The sequence below is a fragment of the Triticum aestivum genome, chromosome 1D, assembly GCF_018294505.1.
Source record: "Triticum aestivum cultivar Chinese Spring chromosome 1D, IWGSC CS RefSeq v2.1, whole genome shotgun sequence".
In the NCBI taxonomy this organism is placed as follows: Eukaryota; Viridiplantae; Streptophyta; class Magnoliopsida; order Poales; family Poaceae; genus Triticum; species Triticum aestivum.
In genome coordinates this window covers 61,838,146-61,851,229 of record NC_057796.1, presented here as the reverse complement: position 1 = coordinate 61,851,229, position 13,084 = coordinate 61,838,146, and the positions used below count along the sequence as shown (strand labels likewise).

The window sequence follows — 13,084 nt, the reverse complement described above, 5'->3', positions numbered from 1 at the left end:
CAACTAGCTATAGCATGCGACCTATTTTTTTGCCCGTCAATTATATTATGTATCATAAATATATTTAGTATTAGTTTCATTCCACATAAAATGACACACGGCTACATTTGACAACTTGCAACAAAATATTCTTTTGACATCATGAATGTATTTTGAGTGGAACATAATTTCCTATTTAATACTCATATCATATTCACATAAAACTACAACACGTCGTCTTTGCACACAAAAAAAACATCTAACTATTACTATGGCTTGTGACTAAAGTTTTCATTTGGTCTATCCATTATACCATTTTTATTGAACAAATTTAATACATTATTATGTATTGTTTTCATACAATGCCCCACTTTTATAAAAAAAAGTTGAAAATGGTGCAATATGAGTTTTCCATGACGTTTTTCACTCTAAAAATGTAAAAAAAAAAGAAATCATATCACATAAAACTACAACCAGATCCCACAACAGCTTGCAACTAAAAAAATTATCTCGGTATGAATGTTATATATTCAAATGGAACATAATTTCATATTAATTTAATATCACGTAAAACTACGACACTCCACTTTCTAGACCAAAAAAAGGCAAAACATCTAACCATCTGTCCGATGAACCTCAATGTGATTAATAAATATGGTCAATAGGTTTTAATAATTTATCTATCTATTATTAAATACTAAAACCACAGTACGGTAAAAAAATAGAGAGATGTGCCAGAAATTCTCATAGACAAAAACACATGCCGATCAATCATCTCTCTATTAGTAGATCACAATTGCTAGATCTGCGTAATCTCACCTAAATCGGTTGTACTTGTTAGATCTACATAATCACATTCTATAGATTCTCTTAATTGTGTCTAATAATTTCATAACCTTTAGATCTACATTATCATATACTCCCTCCGTCCCAAAATAAGTGTCTTAACTGATCATACATGTTAAATCTACGTAATGTCCAAATCATGCTAGCAATGCGTTTCCTCTTATGAGTTAGATCTAACCCCTTGATTGTCGTTTTACAGTTAACGGTCCACAAGCACTACAACCATATGTTTTACTCTTTGTGGTATTTTCTAGCCAACCTCTCTATTTTTTTTTCTCTCTAGATTGTGCTTTAGTATATAATAATAATAGATTTTAATCATTAAACGCGCAAAATATACTTACACTAATCACATTATTACATCCATTTATTATCTAAACAGATCACATCAGTTTGATCTACATAGTCATGCCTAAACATTGCAAAAAACTACAACCGATAGATTATCATAGTTGCACTTAGACATTTCTCACACGAAAAGTACTTTAAATGTTCATGTTAATTTTTCAGTTCAATCATAAATGATAATTAGTACATGCTACGCCAATTCAAAATTTTGAGTGCTCAAAACAGACATCAATGATGATATTCATATTACGATTTACGATGTGTAAATAAGGACTATTATCAGCAATGTCGAAAGTAGAAACTCATTTGGGATGACATGTAAAAGAAATGTTCGATGAGTGATTAGGCACCCACATAAGCGTAGGAGTATGTTTATTTGCTAATCTTTTTGTTTAATTTAAAAGACGGATTTCATTGTATGAGAAATAAAAAAAATCACATGAGGAGGCCATTTTACCCGCTTCCGATTTGTTACAGCAAAGACTCCTCACCATTCCACCAGCGCGAACACGAAGGCCGTGCCCGTCCCATGCCTCGCCTCTACCCCACCACGCCCATGCTCCGCCTCCTCTCCTCCGCCGCCGCCGCCTCTCCTCCTCCTCCACCTCGTCGCCTTCACGCCGCTGGGACCCCCGAGCCGCCTTTGCCGCGGCCACGGAGCGCGTCCGCGCCGGGACGCTCAGCCCTGAAGACGCACACCACCTGTTCGACGAATTGCTACTGCAGGCCAACCCGGTCCCCTACCGCTCCCTCAACGGCTTCCTTGCCGCGCTCGCCCGTGCTCCGTCCTCCGCTGCTCTCAGAGATGGACCCTCCCTTGCTCTCGCCCTCTTCAACCGCGTCTGCCGAGAAGAAGCAGGACCGCGGGTGGCGCCGCCCACAGTCTGCACCTACAGCATCCTCATGGACAGCTGCTGCCGTGCATGCCGCCCGAACCTAGGCCTTGCTTTCTTCGGCCGCTTCCTCAGGACGGGCCTCAAGGCAGACCAGATCGTCGCCAGCAACCTCCTCAAGTGCCTCTGCCACGCAAAACGGACGGATGAGGCTGTCAACATGCTGCTTCATAGGATGTCCGAGTTCGGATGTGTGCCTAATGTCATCTCATACTCTATAGTACTTAAGAGCTTATGTGACGATAGCAGGAGCCAGCAAGCGCTCGACTTGCTCCAGATGGTGAGGAAAGAAGGAGGTGCCTGCTCCTTCAATGTGGTGGCATATAGCACGGTCATCCACGGCTTCTTTAAGGAAGGGGAAGTAAGCAAGGCATGCGATCTGTTCCATGAAATGATGCAGCAAGGGATTGTGCCTAATGTGGTGACATATAGCTCGATTATTGATGCCTTGTGCAAGGTCAGGGCAATGGACAAGGCAAAGCTGGTCCTTCAGCAGATGGTTGATAATGGTGTTCGACCAAATATGTATACATGGAACTCATTCATGTACTCCCTTTGCAAGAATGGAAGAAGCAAAGAAGCTGCAGAATTTTTTGACTCCATGACCTCCAAGGGCCTCAAACCTAATATCATCGTGTACTCTACTCTTCTTCACGGGTATGCTACCGAAGGATGCTTAGCTGATATGATTAATCTCTTTAATTCAATGGAAGGCAATGGTATTGTAGCTGACTGCAATGTTTTCAACATATTAATTGATGCATATGCTAAATGTGGAATGATGCATGAAGCTATGCTCATATTTACCAAAATGCGGGAACAAGGAGTGAGTCCGAATGTATGCACCTATGCAACTGTAATAGCTGCACTTTGCAGAATGGGTAGGCTGTCTGATGCAATGGGCAAATTAAATAAGATGATTGCTACGGGATTACAACCGGACGTGGCTATTTATACATCCCTAATTCAGGGCTTCTGTACACATGGTGATTTGGGGAAAGTGAAGGAACTGGTTTCTGAAATGATGAACAAAGGTATGCCTCGTCCAAACATTGTGTTCTTCAGCTCAGTAATAAACAGTCTATGCAAAGAAGGAAGAGTTACAGATGCACACAGTATCTTCGACTTGGCTATAAACATTGGTGAGAGGCCTGACGTCATTACATTTACTTCACTGATTGACGGATATTGTTTAGTTGGCAAGATGGATAAAGCATTCAAAGTACTTGATGCCATGGTATCGGCTGGCATCGAGCCTGATGTTTATACATATACTACCCTTCTTGATGGCTATTCTAGAAATGGAAGGATTGATGATGGGTTGACACTATTCAGCGAAATGATGCATAACAAAATTAAACCTACAACTGCTACACATGGCACCTTACTAAATGGGTTGTTTCGTGCTGGGAGAACTGCTTCTGCGAAGAAAATGATCCATGAGATGATTGAAAGTGGAACAACAGTGAGCCTTTCAATATACGCTATAATTCTTGAAGGACTTTGTAGAAATAATTGCGCCGATGAAGCAATCACGCTGTTCCAGAAAGTACGTGCAATGAATATAAAATTGGATGTTGCAATACTCAATACCATGATCAATGCAATGTTTAAGGTTCAAAGAAGAGAAGAAGCTAATGATTTGTTTGCTTCAATATCGGCCAGTGGATTGGTACCTAATGCTTCTACCTACCGCACAATGATAACAAATCTTCTAAAAGAAGGATTAGTGGAAGAAGCTGAAAACATGCTCTCATCAATGGAGAAGAGCTGTTGTGCTCCGGACTCTCGTCTTATTAATGATATCATCAGAATATTATTGGAACAAGGTGAGGTCGTCAAGGCTGGAAATTATATGTCTAGAGTTGATGGCAAGAGCATCTCACTTGAAGCTTCAACTACTTCGCTGCTGATACGTCTCTTTTCAAGGGAAGGCAAATATAGGGAGAAAATAAAATTGCTCCCTGTAAAGTATCCATTTTTTGGTGGAGCTACAGTTGAGTAGTGCATTGTGTTTGGGCATAACTCCTCAGAAGGCACAGTTCAGTTATTGTGTGCCATCAGGCCCTCTTGTTGGGTTAAGGAATTCCGATTACTTGCTTGTAGAAAATCGGTCAGTCATTCCTTCATTCAGTTCATTTTTGTTTTCTTGTTATATATTAATTAATAGAGTTGTTCAATCATCCAATTTCTTAATTTGTTATTCAACTGCAAACCATAAACTGTGTAATTCTTAAACTTCTGTTTCCCTTGCAAATTAGGCACCACACTACATGATATACAAGTATCCAACATGTGCATTATGATTATCGAAATAACTAACTACATGACTATGCTAGGCTAAACCCACTACAATTGTAATTCTAGTACCATTTACATAGTGCACTTTACATGATGAGTAAGCAATGAGCGTTTAGCATATAAAATGTGATGAATACTAATTGTTATTGTTTTTCATGTTTTAGGATGGGATTTGCATCATTGTTAATAGCCTGATGCATCTGAAATGAAATACGGAGTACTAGACATATGCCTGCACAATTCCATCCAATGTCTGAAGATTCCTCCAAGTAATATTGTTGTAATCTCGTACTGCCATGGAGTATTTTTATTTGGGTAACACCATCACGAAGGGTTATGATGTACCAACCTCAAATATTAATTGTAGGTATCACTTCCAGAATAGATGATGCACCCTGATAAAAAGTCTTGTGTTCCTAGCTCATGTATTTTTGGTCTGTGGTTTTGGAGGAATGGAGGTTCACATTGATGTTGCCTCTATGCTCTATGTGCATGTTCTATGCCAGGAAAGTGCTAAAGAAGAATACGCGCACAACATTGCTAAGCTCTCGTAAACAACTACTAAAGTACAAGTTGGAGAGACCTAAGGATCAGCATAACCTGTACTGGGAACAGTATGCTCACAATGATTTGCTGTACAAGGAAATCGGAGTATTTCATACTTCTTTCCTGTTTTTCAGAGAGGATGAAAACTAACAAATTTTGAAAAGCTGAAAGGTGATGTTAAAATGGTCATTTCTCTTGTAGTGAAAATCTCTTGGTAGTAACTACTAGAAAGGCCATTTCACTTCCCATGCAGGTTCCAGATAGCTAGAGCTGCCAAATGCTATTGAGTCAAGGATAACACATGAGATGAAACACATGCTGCTGGCATCCTAATAGTGAGGAACAAATAAAAGATGCTCTTAATTGTATCATGGAATGCCGTAAGCTATTTTTTACAAGACATTATGGGATCTTTTTGGGCAGCGAGTTAAGGATGTGGTACTGAATTTTCTGAAAACAGATACGTTATCCGTATGGGGAAGCAATGGTGATCCTCACCCCGATAGTCAAAAATCCGATGAGATTAAAGGAGAGTTCAGCCCATAATCTCATTTATCGTTCCTTATAAAATTATCTCCAAGGTTTTGGTGAATCTCCCGGAATTAGTTTTATACCTGAACTAATTCAGAGTGCCTTCTTATCAGGAAGATGGGGAAGATTGATGACAAACAACATCCTCCTGTCTTTTGAGTTCACACGGCATATTAGGGGTAAGAGGAAGGGAAAAGAATTGTTGGCTGGGGTCAAGCTTGATCTGAACAACGCGTAAGACTGGGTAGAGTGGAGCTTCATCAAAGGTATGATGCTAAAACCGTTATCTCCATAGCTATCATCTATGCTGAGGGCCTGTCCGTGTTTATTAATTAGGTGAATGCAGCTAGATCCATTGATGGCGTTCACTAGTGTGCTACTGCTCTTGGCATAAACCATTTATATGAGGATGATCCTGTGGTGTTGATGAACATTTCAATTTGAGAAGGCAGGTGTCCTAGGGAGGATCATTTCCCTGTATGAAGATTGTTCTTTACTTTTTTTGTGGGGGCTGTATGAGAGATTGTTCTTTACTTTTTTGTGGGGGCTGTATGAAGATTGTTCGGGGCAGATGGTAAACAAAGAAAAAAATGTTCAGTCGCAATATTCATGCGTCGAGGGATTCTAAGCCAATATGTTTCCTCGAAAAAGTTGTTAGTGCAACCTGAAGACCACTAACAAAGGAGGATGCCACAACTTCCACTACATGTGATGATTTTAAAAATTAGAAACCTTGCTGGCTCCTCGTGAGTTGAATTTATTTTTTGACAGTACTAGTTGAATTGTTTGTGTTGCAGAAACTTAACCAAGCGTAGGCCCATCCTCTAGTGCTACATAATCCACCCTTGATTTAGGCGTGATGGTTTGGTTTGCTGCCCACCCTTTGATTTTGTTGAAAATTTCGTGAAAACACTACGCCCCATACAAGAAGTTTACAGTGACCCGGATGGCCCCTCAAACGGTCCTCAAATGCCTGGGCTGACCGGCACCCCCATATCCAGTCCAAATATGGGGCGGATATGGGGGTGTCCGGGCACGCCCGCCACGTTGGCCTGACGGCGTGGCCCACACGGAAACACCCGGAAACCCGGCGATCCGACGGACGACGCGTCCGTCGCCGCGGTGTGAACGCCGCGTGGCGCCGCTCCGGCTTGTCGCCCAAGACGAAATCCGGCTATTTAAGTCGGTCGGCGTCCCGCAACCCTAACCCAACCCCCTCCCCTTCTCCGCGCCGCCAGTCCGAGCCCATCCACCTCCTCCCTCTCCCGCTCTGGCGCTCTGTCCACGCTTCGGCACTCCACCATGGTCCAAAGCAAGGTCATGTACTATGTCTGGCTGCCTCCGAACTCGCCAGAGCCGAAGAAGGAGGAGGAGAAGATGGTTCCGATGGAGGTGTAGGACGAGGAGGAGGCGGAGGAGCCGAACCAGCAGGTGCCGGCCTTCAACATGAAGAAGGCGGAGGTGGAGTTCGCCGTCGCCCAGTCCGACGAGATGGCCAAGCAGCAGGCCATCCTGGAGTCCATCCAGGATGAGGCCTATGTGGAGGCCAACCGGGCGTTCCTCCGGCGGCAGCAGGCGGAGATCGACGCGCTCTTCGACGAGCTCGACGCGGAGATAGAGGCGGAGGAGGCCGAAGCGGAGTAGCTGGAGGCGCCGGAGGAGCCGGAGCTGCGGCTGCCACCCATGCTGCTGGAGCCGGGCACAGAGATCGTCGACATCTCCGACGACGAGTAGCTAGTTGATCGACGTAGTACGTAGGTTTATTTTAGTTTGCATGTCTTTGATAATTTAATATGATATGGTCGGATGCAAAGTAAAATTTGAGGCGTGCCCGGTCATTATCTGTGGACGTGCCCGCGGGCGTTTGAGGGGGTGTATTTGTCTGTAGGTGCTGTAAGTCCAAAAAGGAAAACGCTCAGCCACTCCGCAGCACCAAACACGGTGTCCATGGCAGTGATGCCTCGCTTCCACTCCTCCACGCCCATGCCGCGCCTCCTCCGCCGCCTCTCCTCCGCCCCCACCTCTGCGCCCTCACGCTTCTGGGATCCCAGCGCTGCCCTCGCCGTGGCCACGGAGAGCGTCCGCGCCGGGACGCTCAGCCCGGCAGACGCAGGCCACCTGTTCGACGAATTGCTGCAGCAGGCAACCCCGGTCCCTGGCCAAGCCCTGAACGGCTTCCTCGCCGCCCTTGCCCGTGCTCCAGCCTCCGCCGCCTGCACAGACAGCCCCGCCCTCGCCGTGTCTCTCTTCAACCGCCTGTGCCGAGAATCCAGCCCACATGCGTCGCCTCTTACAGTCCACACCTACGGCATCCTCATGGGCTGCTGCTGCCGCGCGCGTCGCCCTGACTGGGGCTTGCCTTCTTCGGCCGCCTCCTCAGGACGGGCCTGAGGACAGACGGTGTCGACGCATACGCTCTCATCAAGTGCTTCTGCCTCGCAAAACGGGCAGACGAGGCTGTCAGCGTGCTGCTCCATAGGATGTCTGAACTCGGCTGTGTGCCTGATGCCTTGTCGTACTCCGTCGTTCTGAAGGTCTTGTGTGACGATAGCAGGAGCCAACGAGCGCTCGACCTGCTCCAGATGATGTCGAAAGAAGGAGGTGGGTGCGCCCCGAACGTGGTGGCATATAGCACGTTCATCCATGGCTTCTGTAAGGAAGGCAAAGTAAGCCAGGCATGCGATCTGTTCGATGAAATGGTGCAGCAAGGAGTTAAGCCTAATGTGGTGACATACACCTCAGTAATTGATGCGCTGTGCAAGGCAAGAGCAATGGACAAGGCAGAGTCGTTCCTTCGGCATATGGTCAATCATGGTGTTCGACCCAACAACGTGACCTATAAGTATATGATCCAGGGTTATTCCACTTTGGGCTGGTTGAAAGAGGCAGTAAAAATATTTAGAGAAACGACAAGTAGGGGTCTTATACTAGACGATGTTACTCGCAACTTGTTCGTGGCCTCCCTTTGCAACCATGGAAGAAGCAAGGAAGCTGCTGAGTTTGCCCATCAGATGATTGAAACTGGAACAACAGTGAGCATTTCCACATACAGTATAATTCTTGGAGAACTTTGTAGGAATAATTGCACTGAGGAAGCAATCATACTGTTCCGCAAATTAGGTGCAGTGAATGTGAAGTTCGATATTACAATATTCAATACCATGATTGATGCAATGTACAGGGTTCAAAGAAGAGAAGAAGCTAACATTTTGTTTGCTGCAATATCTGCCAATGGATTGGTACCTAATGCTTCTACTTACAGAATAATGATAACAAGTATTGTAAAAGAAGGATCAATGGAAGAAGCTGATCATATGTTTTCATCAATGGAGACGAGTGGTTATGCTCCCAGCTCCGTTCTGTTAAATGATATCATCAGAATGTTGCTAGAAAAAGGTGAGATAGTCAAGGCTGGAAATTATTTGTCTAAAGTTGATGGGAAGTGCATTTCACTTGAAGCTTCAACTGGTTTGTTGATGATGCATCTATTTTCAAGAGAAGGCAAATATCATGAGCAAATAAGATCACTCCCTGCAAGGTATGAATTTTTCGGAGTCAGCACAGTTGAGTAGTTGATTCATTGGATGTGTATATCTCCTTGGAAGGTACAGTTGATTTATTCCAATGCCATCTGGGTCTCTTGCTGGTATAGTAAATGCAAATTAGTTGCTTGTGGAAAACCGGTCATTCATTTTTTAGATTCAGTTCATATCTGGGTATCTTTTAAGCTTCTTTGCGCGTGGAAAGGTGAACCACATAGTCTAGCAGAATTGGTTGCATTTAGGGATAATGGCTTCTGATTGAACTGGGAAGGTATAGATATGGTGCTCTTTCCATAAGAAGCACAATGAACACCAATTCTAGCTTTTCTAGCATGGTTTGTTCCAACCACCCAGGATTTTATAATATCTCTAGAACAGTCACTTTCTCCTATGCACGTGTACAGTCCTGTCCGGTTTTGGTGCCCTAAATGTTCCACCGCCGCGACTTCTATTTTCTCTTTTACAACTTGAAAGGCAGTTGTTTTACAGCATAGACTGGGGATCAGAGTGAGAGCAAAGGCAGAGGAGCAGCACAAAACATGATGTAATAACCTGACACTCAAATTTATATTCCTCAACTTTATTCGTTTTGTCAAGTTGATCCACACTGAGAAGAAAAATCTTCATCATCTCTTCAGATCTTGCTGGACTGGCATCAATCGGGCTGGCAACACTCTGCTTCGGCTCTGTGAAGATGTTTTGGACAAGTTTGTGTTTGTTACAGTTCACTGATGATCTTAATCTGGTTTGGGGTATTCTGAGAATTGTTTCAGGCTTTGTTTGGTACCAACTGGAGTGACTGCTAATACTCCTTTGATTTACTCTTCACATGCATGACCAAGATTCTGTGTAGACATTTTTGTTTTCCTGTTATACTCCACCAAGAATGCTTCCGAGTCTTTGCTTGGGCTTTTCTCAATCATCTGGGAACGTGAGCTGGAACCATTCCTGTCAAGACTAGCTCCCTGGAAATTAAGACAAGACACAATCCCTACATATATGGTAGCTCAAACTTTGCATTCTAACTAGTTAAATTGGCCCCTCTTTTATGTAAACTCTTGTATGTCTTGTACATGGATTGCAGGTTTTAGTAAAATCTTCTTTGCTTAAGAGATTTTTGAAGGCCATGTTCTTTTCCACTCTGCAGGAATTGGCAAGTCTGTGTGCTTTTGGACAATTTTTTTTAGTCTAAACACACTTTTTATGAGTCAATAATGTTTATGGGAATACAAGAGAGATTTAGAGGGTTCAACAGCCAAAGATGCCGGCCAAACTCCAAACCGAAAGCATGTCTAGCAAGGCTGTGTGCCTCGAAATTGGTGTCACGCCCTTCGAAAATGAAGGAGCACTGCTGAAATGGTGGTAGTCTATGTTTGAGTTTTTTTTTCTAACTTTTTTCTTTTTGAGAAATCTCGCCCACTTTATTGATTCATCTCAATGTTCATAGGTAAAGGTTTTGGTCATGGGGTGATCCCAACCAAAGATGTCGGCCAGGCCCAAGATTACGACCAAACTTGGCGAGAATATGAGCTTCATAATTAAACAAACTACGCTCATAATTAAAACTACATAAATCAAAAGTATTCCTAGTGATAATAATCTCCTTTATGATGGCGCCCTGTTCTCCACCAGATCCATCCCGAATATTCTTGATCACCCTATCGCATTCTGAAGCAATGTGTATCCTTTGTAAGTTAAGGTCTGCTGCTAGTGCCAGTGCCTCCCAAGCCGCGTAAACGTCCAGGGTGGAAGGATTAGTGAAGTTTGCAAACACCACAACAGAGTAGCCCGGATACATAGAGTAGAGCATTTTGGAGACCGAGCTCCATGGAGCCCTTTATTTTGAAAAATTCAAAATTCATAAATTTAGGTTTAAAAAAATTCTGAAAAAAATTACACATGTATGCAAGGATGTAAAGTGTATGTGTGAAAATTTTCAGGATGAAATACCTAATATTGCGAGCTGCACAAAAAAAAAACAAAATCATGGACTTTAGAGATGAACATTACATATGCTAAAAAGCCCCAGATTTGTCTTTTTTGTGTAGCTCACATTTTATTGTATTTCGACCTAAAAATTTGCAGAGATGTATATTATGTATCTAGCTATATGTGTATTTATTTTCAGAATTTTTTGAAACTGAAAAGTTTGAATTTTAAAGTTTTCAAATAAAGGCCTCCATGGAGCTCGGTCTCCGTTTGGCGTTTTCAAGATACATACCATCTCGATCCCTGCATACTGCTGCTACCACTCCTTTCTGTCCAAGCGAGTTCACCACCCCAACGACATTCAGTTTAACAATGCCCTTTGGTGGGGGAACCCAGCTACGAACCAAAGGTGCTCGTGTTGCTGGTCCCGGCGCGACAATAGATCGTACTGGCCCTGGCTTCGGTAGCGAGTTTAGGTCCAGTAAATAGTTGGTGATAAAAGAGTGCGTTTGCTTTGGGCTTTGGAAGATCCCTTCATAAACAACCTTCCTCTCCTGACATACCAAATGGACCATAGTGTAACTACCATCTCCGCAAATTGGTCATGGCTCAGGATTTGCTGCATGTCACAAATAAAGCTCTTCGCATTTGATTCTTTATTCTCCGCTATGAGATCAACCATGTCCGAGTCTGAGAGCACCCAGATGCACCTTGCCATGGTGCAACTTATTAGGGCATGTCTCCATGAATCCTCTCCACCACACAACGGACATGCATCAACAGTGGACATCTTTCTGCGAGGGAGAACATCAAATGTTGGCAGCGAGTGGCGCGCTAGTCTCCATAAAAAGATTTTGACCTTTGACGGTACCAAAAAATTCCACAACGACACCCAGTCCTTCTCATGTTTTGTACTGTCAGAAGTTCCTCCTCTTCCTTCCAGCATGTCCTCCCGGCGTGATTTGGTGTTGATCATAAGTTTATAGGAAGAACTTACTAAGAACTGTCCCTTGCTGTCCGGGTACCAGGCCCAAAAATCGTCAACGTTCCTCGTACACACCAGGATATTCAAAATAGTTTCAACATCGAAAGGAAGAAAAACAGACCGGATCAACTCCTCATTCCACTGAGTCGTCGCTGGCACCAATAATTCAGATACCATAATTGGAGGGTTAGGAATCAGAGATAATAAAGGTCTAAGTGAACTCTTAGGTAACCAACTATATGTCCATATCTCTGTATTTTGCCCATTCCCTATTCTCCTTATGATACCTTGCTTCATGATCTCTCTCCCATCTAGTATTGCACGCCAAATCTGGGACGGGTGCGCTCCCAAATCTGTTGTCAAGATATTCCCATCCGGATAATAAGCTGCTTTCAATATTCTAGCACTCAAAGATTCCGGCTCTTGTAGTAGTCTCCATGATTGCCGTGATAGAAGCGCAAGGTTAAAAAGCTCCATATCACGAAAGTCGAGTCCACCCAAAGTACTTTGGCCTCGTCATAACTTCCCACGACATCCACGCCGGCTTCCTTTGTCCTTGTTTACAACCTCACCAGAACTTGCAGATGATGGAGTTAATATTTTTGCACAACCTTCTAGGCAACTTGAAGCATGACATAGATTAGTCTGGGATAGCTTGGGCAACTGATTTAATCAGTACATCCTTACCTCCTGCAGACAGAAGTTTACTCATCCATCCTCTTACCTTCTCCCATACTCGATCACTGATATATTTGAAAGTACCCATCTTCGAGTGTCCCACGTCGGTCGGCATACCCAAATATCTATCACTCAAAGATTCATTCGGAACCTGAAGATGGCCTTTGCCTGCATCTCGTACTATTTGTGGGCAACCCTTACTAAAAAAGATACTGGAATCTCCGAAATCACTAGTTGAGGAGTACTCGTTGCAAAGATCGCTCCAATTCCTCAGGTTGCAACAAGTGGCGCACATGCAGCGCGCCACTTGTCGCAACCTGGAAGTTTTCCCTTTTTCGTAGATCTGTTTATTCAAAACGTTTTATCTCTCAAACCGTGCGTCCAAATCTCAAACCGCTTTCACCGTTGGATTCCTCGTGTCGAGATCTTCAAAACTAGATCCCATGTTGATAGGTTTTGCTGAACTTTTTTTCACGAAAAAACCGGACGAAAAAACCGAACCGGGA

The 13,084-nt window shown here is 43.6% G+C and overlaps 2 protein-coding genes across 2 annotated transcripts; both read left to right on the top strand.

The window, feature by feature from the left end:
- The first annotated feature begins 1,458 nt into the window (after positions 1-1,458).
- LOC123157848 (protein Rf1, mitochondrial) lies at positions 1,459-6,077 on the top strand. Its single transcript, XM_044576038.1, has 4 exons — positions 1,459-1,467; positions 1,651-4,179; positions 4,532-5,710; positions 5,781-6,077. The coding sequence occupies exons 1-2, from the start codon at positions 1,459-1,461 to the stop codon at positions 4,069-4,071; spliced, it is 2,430 nt and encodes an 809-aa protein (XP_044431973.1). The 3' UTR covers positions 4,072-4,179; positions 4,532-5,710; positions 5,781-6,077.
- Positions 6,078-7,330: 1,253 nt separating this feature from the next.
- Positions 7,331-10,187, top strand: LOC123165272 (protein Rf1, mitochondrial). Its single transcript, XM_044582904.1, has 2 exons — positions 7,331-9,530; positions 9,625-10,187. Exon 1 carries the CDS (start codon positions 7,925-7,927, stop codon positions 9,014-9,016), a length of 1,092 nt encoding a protein of 363 aa, XP_044438839.1. The 5' UTR covers positions 7,331-7,924; the 3' UTR covers positions 9,017-9,530; positions 9,625-10,187.
- Positions 10,188-13,084: the final 2,897 nt, after the last annotated feature.

Excerpts from the sequence above, each read along its gene's own strand:
- LOC123165272 (XM_044582904.1), top strand. The coding sequence starts at position 7,925 with ATGTCTGAACTCGGCTGTGTGCCTGATGCCTTGTCGTACTCCGTCGTT.